The 19,751-nt window shown below is 39.3% G+C and overlaps 2 protein-coding genes across 3 annotated transcripts; one reads left to right on the top strand and one right to left on the bottom strand.

Moving 5' to 3' along the window:
* Nucleotides 1-1,341: 1,341 nt before the first annotated feature.
* On the top strand, nt 1,342-5,358 carry brf2 (BRF2 general transcription factor IIIB subunit). Of its 2 annotated transcripts, XM_006788833.2 has the most exons (5): nt 1,342-1,394; nt 1,482-1,650; nt 2,600-2,659; nt 2,762-3,083; nt 4,238-5,358. In XM_006788833.2, exons 2-5 carry the CDS (start codon nt 1,503-1,505, stop codon nt 5,070-5,072), a joined length of 1,365 nt encoding a protein of 454 aa, XP_006788896.2. In that variant the 5' UTR covers nt 1,342-1,394; nt 1,482-1,502; the 3' UTR covers nt 5,073-5,358. The 2 variants fall into 2 exon arrangements, with proteins under 2 accessions (XP_006788896.2, XP_087700596.1); XM_087844470.1 differs by having other exon boundaries at nt 1,354-1,650.
* A 7,089-nt stretch (nt 5,359-12,447) lies between these two features.
* On the bottom strand, nt 12,448-19,396 carry LOC102775998 (prolactin-releasing peptide receptor-like). The gene is made up of 3 exons (XM_006788831.2): nt 19,329-19,396; nt 15,525-16,003; nt 12,448-13,154 (listed from the first exon to the last, which is right to left on the bottom strand). Exons 2-3 carry the CDS (start codon nt 15,971-15,973, stop codon nt 12,521-12,523), a joined length of 1,083 nt encoding a protein of 360 aa, XP_006788894.1. The 5' UTR covers nt 15,974-16,003; nt 19,329-19,396; the 3' UTR covers nt 12,448-12,520.
* Between the last annotated feature and the right edge of the window lie 355 nt (nt 19,397-19,751).

The raw sequence follows: 19,751 nt of genomic DNA, 5'->3' as shown, positions 1-19,751 counted from the left end.
ATGCTGCTGGAACTCTGCAATTTTGTGAAGACAGAGAGCTATGCAATGAATGCCTGGAGAATGCAAAATGTCTTGTGTGATGTGTGAAGTATGATGCGTGTTTTATCTTCCTTTTAAGTTGAGTAGAGAGGTAGCAAGTATAGAGGTTGCTCATTTATAAACTTTTTATACAGATATTTATGGACACATTCTAAGCCTTTTTTACCTTTGCACTGATAGAATTGCATCTGATGATACCATCAGATGTACATGTAAAAGTGCATGTGTACTTAAATTAAATCTATTACTGTCTGTTATTATTATTATTATTATTATTATTATTACCTTGATTAAAAGGGGTTATACAAAATTCAGATTCCTGATGATAATCTCTGTTTGTACTCTTAACACTCTTTGTTATTCTGATCAGAGCTTCCATTCAGCTGGCAACCCTTTGGACATGTGCCTTGTTCTTTATCTCTACCAAATGTCTACATCTTACATCAGACCTTAAAGAAGATGGCAGGGGAAGCTAGGCTCTTATCAAGATAAATAATTTTTCCGAAGGCGGAAACGACAACATAACATCAATGACACGACAAAGAACTGGTGAAACCGAGGAACTTAAATACACAGGTTGAATGATGACAATGATTGGAAACAGGTGAGTACAGGGCTGAACATAATCTGACTAATGACACAAGCTGACACGGGGAACAAACAGGAAGTGAAACAGGCAGTAGATAAATGGTGAACGTGAACTGAAAATACTGGGTCAACGACCCAGAAACCCTGACAGGGAGCTGACATTCAGTCAAATTTAATTTCAAATATTGACAAAAAAGATTAAATCATAAATAGAAAACGTTACCTACATATAAGAATGTTATCAAGCTAATTCGGGGATACTGAAATAGCTGAAGAAATCCCTGCAGTTAAGCTTAACTGAAACTGAAACCACTGCTTGAGTGGTTTATAGACAGAGGCCACGATGCACCCGTAGGATGGTCTGTTAGTAACAGCATTTAATTTCCCCCCCCCCCCCCCTTTTTTTTTTTAAAGACTGTATATAGGTAAGTTGTAAACGTGATGTTATTAGATATTTTCGTATTAGGCTGTGTGGCGATGCACTTTAATTAGCACTTATCCAACTCAGAAGAAAATTGTCGGGGTCGTAAAACCCGTTGTTTGTGTTTCAACCATCATTGGTTTCAACAGTGTTTTTGTTATGAATAACTGACCCCCGAGGGTCGGCCTTGTGATTTTTTTTTTTTTTAATCGCTTACAAAAATGACGAATTGGCCGAGCGGAACCTTGTAGAATCCGAACCTTGTTTCTATCCGGACACATATTATTGGGCTCCTTTCTCGCGACCGGTCGCTTAAGCGACGTTCATTGGTTGTTGACAGTTCCAGGTTAGTAACAGGATGTTGTGTGTGTGTGTGTGTTGCAGGTGTTCCTATCAGTTTAGTACCCGTTTCATACCTTTAGCTGTCCCTCAGGCAGCAGCTTCACTGAGGATAATGGCTGCTGCTGGTATGCGCTGTCCGGCCTGCGGTTCCACAAACATTGTAGACGATGACCTGTACTCTCAGGCTCAGCTGGTGTGTGTGGACTGCGGCTCTGTGGTGTCCGAGGGAGTCCTGGCTAATGATCCAGTGGGAGGTTCAGGTACGAAAATGAGACTGAAGTCAAGTCTGTCCCGTTAAAAGACCGTGTTAAATATGAGTAGTTTTTTGTGGTTGTTTCTTTTCATAATTTTGTTTGCTGAGCTCACCGAGACAAAGTACTGATAGTAAGCGGGACCTTGTATGTGCTCCCTAGTGGACAAATTATATAATGACGAGGCTTAATTTCCTCACAGTTAGGGATTTCTTAGATATAGATTCAATAAGGTTCTGGAAACATTCATCATAGATTTATGGTCTGTATTGATGTGAAAGCATCATACAGTTGCTACAGATGAAGTTGAGGTTCTGTTTCCTTCCTGTTTGAAGCAGTCTGGTCTTTCTCCTGTGACCACTGGGGTCAAACAGGGATTTTCGACCGCTGCTGCTCTGTTGTTCACTGGTATTTTCTGTCTTTCAGAAAATTTTCTGTAAAACCCTAGACATGGTTGTGTGGGAAAATCCCAGGAGACCAGACATTTCTGAAATCCTTTAAATCACATTTCTTACTCATTCTCATGACTTCAGCAGGTCATTTGACCATGTCTGCATGCCTAAATGCATTGAAGGGCTACCATATGATTGGTTGAATTGATAATGATGTTTATGAGCAGTTGGACATGTATGGCTAAAAAAAGTGTCAGGTAAGTGTAGATACATAATTTGAAATTTCTTAGCATTAGTCAGGCCGGTTTAATAAATTTGTTCTACCGGGGATTGAAAAGGTTATCTAATGTCAATAAATGTAGATTTTTATTTTTATTTTTTTGCTGCTGACATTGACTACTAGCTTCAGTACAGGGCAATGACTAGAAGGACACTTAAAGCTTGTAAAGCATGTAAAGTCCATATGAATGAAATTTATGACCCTCTACTGCTGAAGGGATGGGAGATCTCTCTCTTTACATTTAATCACTTTTGGACTTTGCCTTGATTATTTTCCCCTCTTGCAGATGTCAGCTTCAGTCGAACCACTGCTGTTGCCAAAAGGCCGTGCACAAACCTGATAAAAGGTGAGCTCTTGCCCTCCAAAAGAAGCTTTTCCTTGTTACTTCAGTGTAATTCAGTCCTGTTGCTTGTGCATTTCCTCAAATGGATTTGTTTTACACATACAGGTCAGCAGCGAGTGAAAGCCATATGTCGGATTCTCATGGTCAACAGGGAGATTGAGGATCTCTCACAGACGTATTACAAGATGGCCTATGAGCATAAAGCTTTCCTCAAAGTGAGCCTTCAAAAGAAAGAGATTCTTACTGGTTGTTGTGTGCTTCTAAGCTGCAGGCAGCTCAATTGGCCCATTACTGTGGGAACCATCAGCTGCCTGCTGGATGCCGACTCGATGGCGGTGGGGGCGATTTATCAAGAAATGGTCAAGAACCTCAGCATCGAGGCCCCGATCATCAACGTCACTGATGTAATAGAAGCTCACTGTCACGAGTAAGTGAAGAACTTACTGCAGCTTTCAGTCCTAAAATGCTAAGTAGGTATTTCAAAACAACTCATTTATTGCAGTTGTAGAAGAGCAACAGTTGTAGGTCTTTTAACTGAGACCTACAGTGGTGATCTAATTATTTGATTCCCTGATGAATTTGTTAGTTTGCTCACTTCCAAAGAAATTAACCATCTTTATTTTTTAAAGGAGACAGAATATGAATAAAAAATCCTGAAAAACACACTACATAAAAGGTAGAAAATGATTTGCATGTCATTGAGTGAAATAAGCATTTGATCCCAGAGCAAAACAGGACTTCATAGCTTTGTTGACAAGAACAGCAGGAAGACATTTCTTGTAGTTAGTATTTTAGTTCACTCCTCTTTACAGAAACTTTTAGGTTTCTTGGCTGCTGCCTGTGAACTCGAGCCTCAGCTCCCTCCACAGATTTATCTGTAGGACTGAGGTCTGGAGACTGGCAAGGCCACTCCGTGACTTTAGTGTGCTTTTCCTTTTAGCCACTTCTTTGTTGCCTTGGCAATATGTTTTGGGTCATTGTCATCCATGGCAATGACCCATCCATCTTTAAAGTTTTGGCCAAGGGAAGGAGATTCTGAGATTTTGTGGTGCATGGCCCTGTCCATTGGCCCCTCGATGTGTTGTCCTGTAACCCTTAGCAGGAAAAACTGACCCAAAGCTTAATGTTTCCACCTCCGTGCTTGACTGTGGGGATGGTGTTCTTTGGGTCATACTCAGCATTTCTGTTCCAAATACAGCATGTTGAGTCGATTTTGCTCAGTCATACCAATAATTTAGTGGTAAGTTATCCTTAGTTATAGAATATGTAGTTATTTGCTTTTATTTTAAAAACATTTTTGGCATACAAGTTTTTTATTACTTTAGTTAACTGAAAAAACTGATTTTGTTTTTCCCTGTGTTTAACATTCATTTCCCTCTTGGCCTGCCCTGGTTTTAAAGGAGTTTCTTGTTTCAGCGTTAAACCTTGATTAAATTTTAAAACCGATTTCATTTGAGTCACTTGAGATTAACTGTGTTTATCTGAAAAGCTGATTGTTAAAATATAAAACTGTCAGTGCTCTAGATGATTTACCAACTCAGTCTTTATCTCAGATTTACTGAGAGCATTTCTCTTTGACAGATACAAAATTAGCTCACTCGATGTTCCTGAAGAAATGGCTGAGAATTCGAGGGACTTGACCAAACGAGCTGTGGCCCTGGTAGAGCTGGCAGCAGATTCCTGGATTGTGACTGGCCGTAAGCCCATCCCCATAATGATGGCAGTGACGTATTTGGCCTGGCAATCCTTAAAACCCAACAAGCATCGCCTGAAATTCTCCCTGGACAAGTTCTGTCAGGTTGCCAAAGTGAAAAAGCTCAAGTCTGCTATGAAGAGAGTAGCTGAAATCAAGGAGGTGTTGTGTAAGCTAGGCAAGGAAATACCCTGGGTTAGGGAAACAGTGACACCGGATAATGTTATTCAGCTGGTTGAATGCATTCTGCAGAACAGGTACGCCCTGCTAAGAAGAGCTATGAGAACCCACGAGGACGCTCTGCTGGAGGAGAGTCAAGCCAGCTGTGCTGAGGCTCCGCCTGAGGGGACTGCTTCCTCCCAAATCTCTGAGTGTGCAGATCAGGCTCCAATTACGTCTTTTGTGAAACAAAATGGGTTGAATTCTGACGGGAAAGAGAAGCCAGGAGATGTAGACTATAATCCACGTGTACTGCCAAAGCACAGCGACACTCAGGAGAGTCAAAATCCACCTCCAAACTGGGGTAAAAGAGTTCTGTTTGCTCCCCCATGTGTCATTCATGCTAAGAAAAGGAGAGCTGTGCAGCCTGAACACACGGATGTGACTGGTGATGAGGAAATCTCTGACAGTGAAATTGACTCATACATTCGCACACCTCAGGAGGCTCGAGACTTCGCTTTAATGCAGCATATGCTGTCTTTGTCTGACAGTGCTAAATCATAACCGAGCCCAGTGACTGGTTCTTCAGAGATGGCTGGCATATTTAAGTTTATGTGCACTTTCTTTTTTTTTTTTATGACTGTTGAACTCAGGATGCAGACATTTTCATTGGCTTGATTATATAACCTATTCATCTAATTTTGTACAGTCTACATAAGCGGCTGTGTCTTTTGTGTTTGTACTTTAAAAAGCTTCACTCAGCACTTGGAAATGTAGCATGAGGAAGTTAATGTGTGTAAATATTTTGTTTTAATGTAAATGTGACTAAAGCAAAGGCCTGATTAAAAGGATGCACCAAGTTCACCATGTGTCATGACATTTTATGATTTGTGGATGGCTTTTCTGTTTGTTCTTTTATATTAGAGCTCTCATCAGTGAAATAACACATGGCTATAAATGGAGCAATTACTGCTGAGTCCACAGCAAACAAACATAAAGAAAGTAATAAACAAATGTAAGTGAAATCTAAGGATGTTTTTGAGTAGAGCTCTGGTAATTAGTCAAATATACACTCACCAGCTACTTCTTTACTTACACCTTGCTAGTACTGGATTGATCCACTCAAATGTCAGATTTATTAAAGCAGAACTCAAAGGTTTTGTGTAAGAGGAAAATGTTTGAAATACTTTTTTATTGGAACTTGTTTGTACATTCTTCATCTATCTTTGGTAGCAGTTTCCATTTCAAAGGTCCTATTTGTGTAAATAACAAAGCAAAATAGTCAGGTTTTAAAACTAATACTGGTAATATTTTGTTCTGTATGAAAACTGTCTTTTCCTCATTGCCCTAATTGGAAGCTTTAGAACAGCAACTGGCCACTTCATTAGTTACACATTGCTGGCACCCAGGTGAACCTTTTGCCTTCAGAACCTCCCTAATTCTTTGTGGCATAGATTCAACAAGATGCTGGAAACATTTCTCAAATTTTGGAGGCTATTTAGAAGCTTATCGTCATGTTCAAGAAGATGGTAGACTGTGGTCCTAAAGGACTAGACATGGTCAGCAACAACACTGAGGTGGGTTGTGGAGTTTAAATGATGCTCAATTGATATTAAGGGATCCCCACACCAATACAGCACCACCAAAAGGTTGAAGCACTGGTACAAGGCACGGTTGAGGCATGTTTTTATGATGAGAGATCAGATGAGGTAGCACATTTTTCCAGTCTTGTCATGTCCTGTTTGAATTGTAGCCTCGGTTTTCTGACCTTAGCTGTCAGGAGTGGCACCGGTGTGGTCTTCTGCTATTGTAGTACATCTGTTTCAAGATGCTCTTCTGCATATGTTGGTTGTAACAAGATGTTCTTCCTATAAACTTTCCATTCATGTTTATTAAGTTGAATTGTTTTAACTGTCCGAGAGAACTGCCACTCACTGGGTATTTTCTCTTTTTCCGACCAATAGTCTCTAAACCCTAAAGATGGCAGTGTGTGAAAATCCCAGTAGGTCAGTAGTTTCTGATATACTCTGAAATAGCAGCACCAGTAGCAATTCTACATTTAAAGTCACTTAAGTCGCCTCACTTCTTCATTCTGATGCCCAGTTTAAAGTTTAAAGAGCAGTTGAACAGGCATTGGGTTTAAGGTTTGAGTATGACTCTGGTAGTTCCTAACACGTGATCCAGTTTAATAAAATCAAATTTCTCACACTAATGGACACCATTTGAAAGAGCTTTCTTCTGCATATTATGTATGAAATGCCTCACATATCAGATGGACATGGACAGAAACTCGCCCGAACATCAAAACCATAAATTTCAATTAATTTTTTTTCCCCTGACAGACCATTTTTGTGACAACATCACAAATTCTACCTGAGATATGAGGCCTGTGGAGTATAATAAGCCCTTTTTGCTGAAGTCATGTTGACATATTGAAGTACATTCAGCTTGTGTGTGTCCTGCCTCTTTGTTGTATGAACTACAAAGATTTCCTTAATACAATAAAGGGACGCTTTAAGGTTACCACTAATATGAGCATTTCCTACTATGAGGAATCTGCTGTGGAAAAAGCCTGTTGTCCTGAGGCTACATTGTGTTGAGTAAACGTCCAATTTTCGTTTCACTTAGGTGAAAAAGGTTGTTGAAACAGGAAATATCTGTTTGAAAATTATTGTCATTGAACACAATGCATCTTAAAACTCAAAATTCTCACAATACATAATAAAAGATTCACATAAGTGGCAAACCTGAGAACTTAAAAATCAAACCAACAAAATAAGTGCCCAAAACTGGGGTTCCTCTGGTAGTGTGACTTCAAAGCTCAGTCAGTCCTCATAGATGTATAAAGAAATAATCCAGCTTTACAGCTTAAAAAACTGGTGTTGAAGTGGGACAGAGTGATCTGGAATGACGTTCTGGCATTTTCTGCTAATTATGAATTAAATCTGATTGTGTGGTTAAATACATAATAATACAAAGCACCATTATTTTTACTTGGCTGCAGCCTGGCAGTCTTTTCAGCTGATCGCACTGAGGTACTTGCTCAAATTAAAAAGTGGCATCCCACGGTCCTGCTTGCACCGTCTGCACATCCTGTTTTCCTTCTTATCCCTGTCATGCTTTCATGCACACAGATGTCACAGCTGTTGTTGTGGAAATTCTGTATTATAGCCATCTAACAAGTGCTGAAAAATGGGAAAGAGATAAAAGAATTGTGTATTTTCCATCGAGAGAAAGCCTAATGTGTGATAATATAAAGAACTGATGTTATAAACAGAGGACAGGAGAGGAAGATGAGAGTTAATTTATGTTGTGAAAAAACTTGGAAAAACAAATTGAATTATAATCAACTTGTGTTATTCCAAGTGTATGAAAATTTTAAGCTGTTTAGTGAATGCTAAACAGCTTACTTGGCAGTGAGCACTGAGATGGATTGGTAGAGCTAGTTCTCAATATGTGCGGTGGGCTGCAGTGGTAGGGTGCAGACAACCAAGTAAAAAAGGTAAAAGAGCATGTATAGGAATTTCTTTTACTTATGTATTAATCACATTATTTTTATTGTATGATGCCTTGGTGCCACTGGATTTTAACATGTCTGACACCCATACTTAAGACAAATGGTGGGGGTGTAGTAAGGAAGTTGGGGGGAGCAGACCACTCTACAGGAAGAGTCTTTTGTCTCCTCCAGGACTCTGGGAGGTAGCAAGGGAGTGTGAACCTTAAGGTGTGAAACAGCTGTGTACTGTCTTTTGTTCCTGGAGATTTAACTGAGAGCCATGCTAGGCTCAGAGAGACTCTGCTGACCCTTCCCCATGGTCATGTAGGCTCTCCACAAGCTTGGTTTTCTGTTCTTTGTGTGTTTGGATTAAAGAATGTTAGCTATCGCTCACCGCTCATCTGCAGGCTTTATTTAAATGGAAAACTTCCACAACAAGCATAAATGTGGCTTTTCTTTAAAGGAAAACAATCAAAGAAGAGTTTGCTGTTGTCTGTTGATGACAGGCACCTTTATTTAAGTGAAATTCCTTATAGATTATTTTTTATTATTAATGATTGATCAATTTCAGCAACAGTAGCGGTTATCAATTTAAATTTATGCTGGTCATGTTTTTTATTTTCACTCGTATAATGCTATCTTTTATATTAATTTTGTACTTGCTTGGTGAGAATGCTGACATGATAGCTCGTGTAATATTCTTAAATGTTGTTGAATAAATTGTCTAAATCCAACCCCCCCCCCCCCCCCCCCCCCCAAAACAAAAACAAAAACAAAAAACAAAAAACCAAACAAAAAAAACAGGTCAACTGATCACAGCGAGCACACAAAGAAAACTCTACTGGGGCTCACAATCCAAATCATCATACCGTACTGCTACACTGGATCTTAGCCTAACCCCACCTATCACATCCCATTTAAACCCTTGATCAAAAAGCATGTTTACTGGTGCAAGTTTTTGGTCTCTGTGGACAATTTTCCTCTTAATGGGAGTCATTGAACTCAACCTCTCTGGTGTGTTTGCACCTTTGTTGCCTTTTGCAGCATTTTAATTATCTGATTATTTAGGAAAATTACATGTCCTGCTGTTGCACTTCAAAGCCTTTGTTTTAAAGTTTTGGTAACTGAAGTTAAAGTGTATACTTTAGTGTTTGTTTGTTATGAGCTACCTCTCATTTCCTTGTGCTTTGTTAGGGAAATGGATATATGTGCAGTGATTTATTGAAACGTGTAAACATACATGGAAATTCAGCATATTAGGTAATAACACAGTCAAGCTTAAAAGTCAATATTTGGTATGACCACCTTTGTTCTTCAACACCGCCTGAAGATTTCTTGTAATTTCTTTAAGTAGTCTTTAGGAGTAGTTCTTCATGGATATTTAAAGCTCTTCTTTGGATGTTTGGCTGTCTTTTGTTCTGTTTACTGTCAAATATGATCCCACACTGCTTCAGTTATGTTTAGGTTTGAACTTTGGGGAGGCCAATCCATGACTGATAGTTCGTACCATTGTGTATATTTCTATCCAGGTATGGTTTTACTGCATTGGTGTATTTATGATCACTGTCATGCTGAAAAATGAACCTGTTGCCAATCAGATACTTTTCAGATAGATGCTTTCCACCATTGGATCAAATGCAGTCTAAACCATGACACAGCTTCTAGTGTGTTTTACAGATGGCTGTAGACACTCACTGTAGTACTTCTCTCCTGACCTTTGTACTTACTAATGCTTATTTTGAACTAAAAATGTCAAATTCGTATTCATCAGTTCATAAAACCTGTTGTCACTGATTTTCAATCCATCTCTTGTGTAATTTGGCATATCTCAGCCTTTTCACCCTGTTTGCTGTCCTTAAGAATGGCTTTGTGGCAGCCAATTAAAGGGCCAGATGCATCTCTCGGGTCTTTATTTGGCCTTTGCTGGATTTTCCCTTGTCTTTTTCTTAAGGACATGACTTTCAGATACTGTTCACCTGGGGGGGTTTCTTGGCCTAACTCTTTTCTTTTATCTTCCACTAGTCTAATTACCTCATATTTTAAGGACACACTGCACACCATGTGGAGATTTAGCAGGTTTTCAGGTGTTAGCTCTTTGGGAATCACAATGTTGGTGTAAAAATATTATTTTATGCCCGTAAAACTGTGCTATCTTTGGCATTTTTCAAAGACTGAAGGGAAGAAATTTAAAGAAATGATTATGAGCTTTGCAACATGCTGCTAGTGACAAAGAACTACAGCATACACTTATTAAGTAAATTCTTTGTTAAGTTATCTGCTATGTACAGACACATCACTGATTCATCCCTCGAGTTAGGTGCCTTTTAAGTGTATTAGCAAATGCGACATTCCTATAAAGGTAAGGACTGGACTGAAAATGAGCAAAATAGCAACAAATGTCCAAACAAAAAACTCTTAGTGCTCAAGACCACCTCACAAAATGAAAAGAAAGTCTGGCTGGAAAATAAAAAAATGAAGACTTTTGCAGCTTAATGTTTTTAACATCAAACATGTGCTGTGTGTTGATCCTGTGTGGTTTATAAATCCATTTTGATAATCACACTTGCCAACAATGGCTAATAATCCACTTAAAAAGACGGCCCAAAATGATGATTTCCCTTCTCTGTTAAAAACAAAACAAACAAACAAGAAAAAACGCAGATAATATTGAAAAAAAAAATCATCAGCTTGCAGGTTAAAAGTAAAACACAAAAATTAAATAAACAAAATCCTACATGACTGAATGAGTTGATGATAAAATTTCCACTTACTTAACTGGGTGTTGTCGTGCTGAAAAACAACCACTGCAGGAAGCGAACATCTTTGTTGGCAAGTAGAAAGTTCTCTGATGTGATTGGGGAAATCAATAAATTATCACATTTTTCAGTGTCCTAACAGGCCTAATTGATATGCAGACAACACTTTTCATCCTCCTCTTCCATTTAATTAGTAAATTCAGCTGTGCAGCTGCACTCTGACCAAGTTGGATATAATTTGCTTCCCGTTACTGCCATGGGCCGGTCAGAAACAGCAAGGTCATTTCATCTCTGGATTTAATCTCAGATTTTCCATGCTACATATTACAGTATACTGTTGTTACATGCCACACCACATTATTTATATCATTTTAAACATTGTGTGATCATTATAACACTTTTTTTTTGCAAAGTATTTATACTGTGTCCTTTAATATAAGAATATGATAGGAAAAAAAGCAACAAAAAAAGAGAGAGAGCACGCTGTAACATTTGAAATGTGCTGACTCTGCTGCAGAGGCACAGATGTGCACACAGAGAACACAAAGCAAGAAGCATAACATCTGCTGTGCAAACTAAATAAAACTGGATTAAAGATGGTGTAAACAACAGGCAGCTCATCTGTTATCAGTTCAGTGTACATGTTGGTAAATGCAGTAGACAATTTTATTAGAAAGCTGCATTAACATGACTTATTTCTTTCTTTCTTTTGACATTTTCTGCCTGGATAACCAGTCTTTCCCATTATGTGCAAACTTCCAAAAGCCAGTGGAAGCAAGAGAAACCACAGCACAAAAAAAGCAACATTGAGCCAACTGCCACAGTATGATTATTTTTCTGCAGCAATTATATTATGCTATCAAAAATAACTTGATGACTTAAGCTGCATATTCATCAAATACAGGAAATGTGGGCCTTAGGGACCAAGCTGATGAATTTAATTTCGCACTTCACAAAGATTAGCTCTGACACCAGCCCCCCTGGTGCAAACAACCACCTTTGTGGTTTCCAAATGCAATTTGAACTCATGGTTTAATGTGCTATTCATATCCAGTAAAGCTGCACCCGTCTGATATGTTCTCTGTCATTTTTGATTAAAAGCTGAAACCCTTCTTATCTTATCTCCTCTAATTCACTGGAAATATTACTATTAAACAAATTATTACAAACATTTTTTTAAAATATTAACATTTCTTTTCAAACAGCGCTGTGATCCATGACAGAGTAGTCTGAATTCTAACCGTCTGATATTTATGAAATCTGCTGCTGATATGCACCCTCCCCCGTGTTAGCAGGGATTCTTATCTTTCAGCTTGTGGCACATGGCAACCCATACAAAGGAAATGTGTGGATCTAAGTAACCACAAAAGTAGCTGCATGCACTCATGCTTGCCTTAGCCTGGTTTGGGTCCTCTGAGTTTTCGCCACTCTTGGTTTAAATGATCAGCCTTTTGCACAATTAAACAGGTGCTACTCCCACCTAACTGATCGTGCCATTTAACAGATCGTCTATTTGCTCACAATCTTTACTCTGCTGCTAATTTTTTGGAGTAATTCCTAAGAAAATTAATGCACATTTTCATGCTCCCCAGGAAATAAACCACGTGAGATTCACCCCCATCCCGTTTTATAACTAATGACTGCATTACCACGAATGTTTAGGTGGAATGGTTTGCTGGTGAGACGTGTTTCCACTTGCGCTCAGGATGAGTCAGAAAGTGACACTAAATTAATGACAGAGAATGCTCTTCACTAGTCAATTACAATACCACGCTAGCGGCACAGTGATTGGCAGGCACTCCAATGCGATGATGGCACTTGAACATCTTCCGCAGCTCGGTGCGGAAGCGGTCGTGAAGCCAAGCGTACAGGAAGGGGTTACAGCAGGAGGAGCTCATGGCGCACAGGTGGCACAGCAGTTGGATGAGCAAAAAGTAACGCTTGTTAATGAGGTGAATGTCAATGTCTCTCAGCACGTTGAACACGTGAATAGGAAGCCAGCACACCGCAAAGGCAGACACCAGGAGAGCGACCAGGCGAAAGATCTTTCTTTTGCGAGCCTGCTGAGCGCCTGCCTGGTCCTGCGTCCTGTGGCCCGGAGCAACGCAGTTCCTCAGTTTGACAGTGATGCAGAGATAAGAGACAAAAACAGCCGATAGCGGGAGGACGTAAGTAACCAGCAGGGTGCTGTACGCATAAGCACGTCTTTCTTTTTCCTGACCCAACCAGAACTCCTCACAGATAGTGAAGCCTTCCTCTTTGAATTCAACATGATAGGTATGGGTCACTGCTGGAGCTACCAGGCCACAAGACAGAAGCCAGATCCCAGTAAGGACAGAGGCACAGGTCGCCACAGAGGTCCGCTTCTTCAGGGGGTGAACTGTTGCATAATATCTGCAATGAATAAGGAACAGTACTTTATAAAAAAAGAAAGGGAAGGTGCTCATGCTTAATTAATGAATGGCTATTAATGCAGTCGTGAACTCCTACAATTATAATACAAGCTCATTGGCCGTGGCGTTACATAATATTGGCTATAAATGTTAAGTTGAATCATTTTCTCATAACCAGTTACTTTGCATTCGATGTGCTTCACTGAAGGACAATCAAATTTGTTAGAAAAGACAGAGTCGACTCCGTGACCTGCACAGTCCACGAGGAAAAAGAGTGAATTATTTATATTTTAAACTTTAAGACTGAACCCAGTTGTGCATCACAAAATGACAGCAGCATTATATTCTCTGTAAAAGTAAAGGGACTTTTCATTTCATGTTAATGTCTTCCCCTTAGAAGGAGCAGACATTGCAGTAGATTGAATGCAAAGTACAATTGAAAACTTAACTAAAGATCAATGAATTTTTCATGGGTCCAGTGAGCAGACCTGTTCAAATCTGAGGTCTGTTGCATGTCTCAGGGGTTTAATGATGAACACCCTATACAGCTGAATAATTAGGTTTTGTCTGGGTCTGGAGCTCATGTAAATGAATTAATGCATTCAGTGGAAAATCTTTATTGTTTAAGTGTCACCTCAATGAAAAGGAAACACTCAGTAATCAGTCTCCCTTCATATCTGCCTAATTTCTAAACTAATGTCTCATTTCCAAGTAATCATAATGAGTTATAATTGCAATTTATAATCACATTTACAGTCTCTCATATATACTGTGAAGAATTTGTTCCTTTCCTGATGTCTTTCTATTCTTTTTTTTTGTTTTTTACATATTTGTCACACTTTGTCCATGTTTCAGATCATGAAACAACAACAAAAAAAGGCAGTTCTTCATGAGTTTCAGCGGTTTTGCTGTTAATGAAATTAACAATTGTCACACTAGAAGAGCAAAAGTGAGACAATCCCCAAAACAGGACTGGTTTTACATCTTTTCTCACATTTAGGATCAGTTTCACTGCTGATAGCCCAAGGCGATACCTGGACCCAACAGAGGTAGCACAGGTAGTCCAGCTCCTCTAGGATGACTCATCAATTTGTGCCATGCCAGAAGGTTTACTGTGTCTTCCAGCAGTCTCAAAATCATGGAGGATTCAGGATTCAGGAAGATACTCTAGGAGAGCTGGATGGGGCTGTAGAACGTGCGTAAACCATCAGCAGGACCAATATCTGGTCCTTTGTGCAAGGAGGAACAGGATGAGCACTGCCAGAGCCAAAGCCCTACAAAATGAATTCCAGCAGACCACCAGTGTGAATGTTCCAACAATCAGAAACAGACTTCACAGAGATGCCCTTAGGGTCCGACATCCTCCACAGTATTCACTGCCTGGCACCATGGAGCCCAATTTACATTTGCCATAGAATATCTGAACTGGCAGATCCACCACCCGCATCCTGTGCTTACAACAGATGAGAGCGGGTTCACCCTGAGTACATGTGACAGACACAAAAGGTGTCTGGAGAAGCTGTGGAGAAGGTTATGTGGCCTATAACCTCATTTAACATGGCCTGTTTGATGGTGAGTCAGTGATGGTCTGGGGAAGGATGCACAGACCTCTGTAGGCTGGCCAAGAGCAACTTGTGTGCTATTAGGTATCAGGATGAAATCCTTGGACCCATTGTCAGACCCTACATTGGTGCAGTGGGTCCTGGGTTCCTCGTGGTGCATGACAATGACAATCCACGTCATGTGGTGACAGTATGTAGGCAGCTCCTGAAGGATGAAGCAATTGATACCACTGACTGTCCCCCAGGCTTGACTAACTTAAATTCAATAGAACACCTCTGGGACATTATGTTTCAGTCCATCTGATTCTGCCAGGCGACACCTCAAACTGTCCAGGATTTAGGAGGAAATCAGGACTTCAGCCATCATCTCATTCGGAGGATCCCTCGACATTTTCAGACATGCATACAAGCACGTGGGATCTGTACAAACTGCTGAACACTATTTTAAGTTGCTGCAATGAAATTTCGACAAAATGATCTGACCTGCTGCATCAATTTCTCATTTTGATATTTGGGGTGTTTTCAGGGTCTGATCATTTTTATTTCCATCAAATGATGCGGCAGCCTTTTGTACCAAACACATTACCCAGTCCATATCAGTGTAGATATCCAAGAAGGGTTTTTTTGCTATTGAGATGTGATGCGTTTTCAAGCCTTTCTAATTGTCTGTGAGATATATACATATATATGTACAGAGCAAGAGAGAGAAAGAGGGAAAGACAAAGGGAAAAACATTTAAAAGAATTCAAATAATTCAAATATTCAATTTTGATCTAAAGAAGATCTCATATGCCACAAGGAGCACTCACCTGTCCACAGCAATAGCAGTGAGTGTGAAGACTGAAACATACACTGTGACAGGTTGGACGAGAAACACCAGATAGCACATGGTGCGCCCGAAAACCCAACCATGAGGGTTGAAGGCGTAGGCGAGAGTAAAGGGGACGCAGGTGACACACATGAGCATGTCAGAGAAGGCCAGGTTTCCAATGAAAAAGTTGGTGACGTTGTGCATCTTTCGGGTTCGGCAGATGACATAAAGAAGCAGGTAATTCCCAAAGACACCCACCACCACGACTAGAACATAAAAGGGGATGATGAGAGGTTTGAAAGTTTGCAGCAAGGCCACGTCTGCAAACTGGGAGCTGCGGTTGGTGGAGTTGGTTTGTACCGCAACTTCATAAATGTGCCCATCAGTCTGTCTTTCTAGCAAAGATGGTTGTGTGCTTCCAGTCAAACCACTGTGATTACCCTCCATGGGAGCAGAATCAGTCTGCCAGTAACTGCACTATAAAAACAAAAAACAAAAAGCAGTGAAACGACACGACATTCTAACTTTTCCAAAGGTAAAATCTCAATTTTGTCCAGTCAATCCGAGACTGGACAAAATGTAACCACATTCTGGTGCAAGCCATTTGTGACATTTGGAAAACAGAACAGCAATTTGCTTTAGTAAAAGCAACACACAGAAAGTGTTGGTCATGGAAAGAAGAGAAGAAGACATTATTATGATAGTTATGAATGCATTTGAACATGAATGAACAGCCCAGCACGCATTCTCTACTTAAGTCTACATATTGAGAATGTCAACCCATATGATTGTATCTACTGTTAGAGCACATTCTACATCTCGAAACTGTGATTATTAAGCTGACTGCTTACAGCACTTTTCTGCATCGACTGAATAATTCAATACGACAAAGATGCTTTGTTTTTATGCATTATATTAATTGATTAAAATGTTGCTTCCCTTTCCGGTTATTGTCACATGCCACCTAGCAGAGAAGAAATTGTGAGTTAATTAATTAACGGGAGAAAACATTTAAGCGTAAAATTAAATCAACCACTTCCTTGTTTTTGTGTGCCTGAAAAGTGGAACCAGGAACAGCTTCACATGTGTAAGGTGGGACTGAACACCTCTTGGCTCTGTGGTTCGAAGACTTTTGGAAGACTTAAAAGAACTACAGATATTTAACTAGTAAAAAACTGTTTTAAATCAGCAAGCCAAAATTTGCTGATTTATCATCATCGACGTTAAACCTGTCCTTGAAGCTGACAACTGGAACATCACCAGATGGAATGAAAAAGAAACGAAGGAAAACAAATGTACACTAATTGATCTATCAAACTAGCTCTTCCAGGCATCATGTTGAGTTTACAAGGCTGGTAACCTCCTCAAAATTGCAATGGGCTGCCATTATATGGAGCACCCGGATGGAAATTTCTGAATTTCTACATATTAAATCTCTTGTGCAAAATAACTTCACAGCCTTATTTTGAAGCCAGCTTGCTGATGCAATGTGTCGTGTAATTATCTAAATGTAGTAATTTGCAAATAGATGATGAAACAGGAGCCCCTCTGCAAAGCAGTGGTGTTTTGAAATGAAGTCTAAAAGGAGCGCAGTCAGAATCGATGAGGTTTATTATTGTGGTTGTTTTGTTTTTGCACATAATTTCATGAAAATCTTTCTGTCCTTTTCACCTCACCAGATTACATCATTTGCAGCTGCAGCGCAGACTGTGACTTTCTGTACTCATTCTGTTCTTTTTACACTTGACACTTATACTGCTGTTTAGTGTAGCAGTACACAGAATAACTAAGGACTGAACTGTACTTTGTCAAGGCATTTTTTTCATTCAAATTAATTCTGCCATTGATGCAAAGGACTGATTCTGACAGCTAATCCTAATGTTCACCAAGAGTGTGAAAAAAATGAAAAGATTGTAAAATATGATCAGATTTCCTCCATAGTTTGTTGGTGCTTGTTCAGGATTTTGTTCTTTTCAGGTACAATTGAATACAATTCTCTCCTTTGAACCTCTTACAGATTTCGGCAGTGAAGAAATTATGCACTCCATAATTTGTATGTATCACAGGGCTTTTTCATACTTGTAGAGTGTATTTTCTTTCAGTGACAATTTCCCAAATGGATGCTGACAGGTCTAAAAGACTGACCCTGGTGCTTTAAATGTGGTTAAAAAGATCAGATCTGCACAAATAAAAAGTACTTTGCTTGCCCAAATTACTTTCCACACAAATGAAGCTCAAACAGAATGACATAGTAACCTGAATGTGAATAAGGAGAAGAAATGATGGAGTCTTGTGCACCAAAAGAGCTCCAAAGTGACAAAATATAAAGTGCTATCAATAAACGTTTTATAAGTGAAAAAAAGTAAACAACAACAAATTAATATGCTATTATATGCATTTTTTATGTTTGATAAAAGCATTTTAGAGAACTTTCAACAGCTCTTATGTGGATGAAGGTTTAATGTTATTGTCTCTATATCTAACCCAATATTAATGCATTGATTTGTTTGGGTTTATTTTACATCAGAGCTTTGTAGGAACCCAGAACCTGCTGCAGGGTTCCTTATCTGCCCTTAACTCAGGTGATGAGCTTGTCTTGCTTTACAGACGGCAAATAAGCTCTCATCTTTCAGAAAGATCACTTCTGACAGAATTCTGTGTATTGTACTGTATATAGGGGTATCAGGGTTTCACAGGTTCTCAGCTGATGATGCTGTTGGAGTTCTTCCAAATACTTCTCAAAATAAGGCTTTATGTCTCTTTCATCTGTTGGACACAGTCTCCTGCTACCTATTTTTGTTTCCTGTCCAAAGCTCATTATGTTGGACATCTGCAGAAGAGCCCGTATATCTAGAAACATCTGCCTGCTGCAGAATTTCTGCCGGTGAGAGTCTTCGCTAATGCAGGGTGACCACCACCTTGTGTCCTGTTGCTATGCTGATGTTTTTCATTGTGTAAGATTTCAGATAACCTGCCAGCTCTCCAGCAGCCCCATCTTTCTCATATGTCCATCCCAGATACAGATTTGTACACCCTTCCAGCACTTCTCATTTACTAGTATTTTGTTATTTATTAAAAAAAATTAATTAAAAAAAATATATATATAAATGATTTCTATTTATTTCTATTTATCTATCTATCTATCTCGCTCTCTATCTAAAAAGATGCAAATTTCTTCTCATTCAGATATTTGTAATATAGATGATTACAAATCTAAACCTTTTCTCTTGACAGACTAATAGATATTTCATATCAAGAACAATTAACTGTTCCAAAATACTTTTTTTTTTTAGCATTAGATGACATACACAGGTCTTTTTGGTTCCTTTGTGTTCACACACTCACCCTTCAACAATACAAAGCTTCACATGTCCATGCCAGCAGTTATTTGCAATCTGATTTTATGTTAGAAATCCAGCTGTAGGCCCTTGGATGAAAATGCCAAGAAGCATCATAAAAGAGGTCTGGCATGCAAAACTATTAGCTCACAACAATGTATACCTTTATATGCATTAATTGAAAAAAAAAATGTGGATAAGCATGTAGTTGCCATATATATATATAACATTCTGAAATTACCTAACATAAGCCCCTACCTGTGAGGCTTGTTTTACATGTGACTGGAAAAGCTTGAAAAACAGGAAACACTCTGCTCGTTTCTGTTCTAATTACATATTTTTATGCACTTGGAAAAAGAAAAATGTTACTACTACTGCTTAAGGTGCAGCTGAAAAAAATAAATAAATAAAAAAGAATAAAATAACATGAAAATTCCTTAAAAAACAATCAGCTGATAACCTACCTGTGCTGCTGTTTCTCAGTGCAATGATGAGATGAGTGTGTGAGGAGCGTGAAGAGCAGACCTTCCTTGTGTGCTTCTCCACAGTGAGTGAGCTCAGGCTGAATGCAGTTTTATAAAGACAGGAAGAGAGAGTGCGCGAGAGAGGAGGAGAAAACGGGGGGAGAGAGAGTGGGTGAGAGAAATGCCAATAAGATAGTTTAGTTCCAAGTCTAGGTTGGACTTGCCAAAGATGTTTGATCTTCAACTCGTTAGTTAGCGGTCTGACTGAGAGATCTGGGAATGGTGACAGTTAAGATAATTAGAGCTGTGTTCACAGGCATGTGCAGGACTCGCTATGACAGTAGTTTAATTAATTTCTTGCTGAACTGTTTGTTTACACGGTTGCGTTGCCAGTAACCTTCTGACTTAACACACAATCAAAGT

This window comes from Neolamprologus brichardi, chromosome 7 (assembly GCF_056152115.1).
Source record: "Neolamprologus brichardi isolate AB-2024 chromosome 7, ASM5615211v1, whole genome shotgun sequence".
In the NCBI taxonomy this organism is placed as follows: Eukaryota; Metazoa; Chordata; class Actinopteri; order Cichliformes; family Cichlidae; genus Neolamprologus; species Neolamprologus brichardi.
The sequence above is the reverse complement of the archived record's forward strand: the minus strand, read 5'-3'. Positions and strand labels throughout refer to the sequence as shown.

What these genes read in the sequence shown, in the direction of transcription:
- LOC102775998 (XM_006788831.2), bottom strand. Translation starts at nt 15,973, where the DNA reads ATGGAGGGTAATCACAGTGGTTTGACTGGAAGCACACAACCATCTTTG. An exon ending in ACTGCTATTGCTGTGGACAG is followed by an intron (nt 13,155 to 15,524) that starts GTGAGTGCTCCT and finishes TATTCATTGCAG; the next exon opens with ATATTATGCAACAGTTCACC.
- brf2 (XM_087844470.1), top strand. Translation starts at nt 1,407, where the DNA reads ATGTTGTGTGTGTGTGTGTGTTGCAGGTGTTCCTATCAGTTTAGTACC. An exon ending in TGATCCAGTGGGAGGTTCAG is followed by an intron (nt 1,651 to 2,599) that starts GTACGAAAATGA and finishes CCCCTCTTGCAG; the next exon opens with ATGTCAGCTTCAGTCGAACC. An exon ending in ATAGAAGCTCACTGTCACGA is followed by an intron (nt 3,084 to 4,237) that starts GTAAGTGAAGAA and finishes TCTCTTTGACAG; the next exon opens with ATACAAAATTAGCTCACTCG.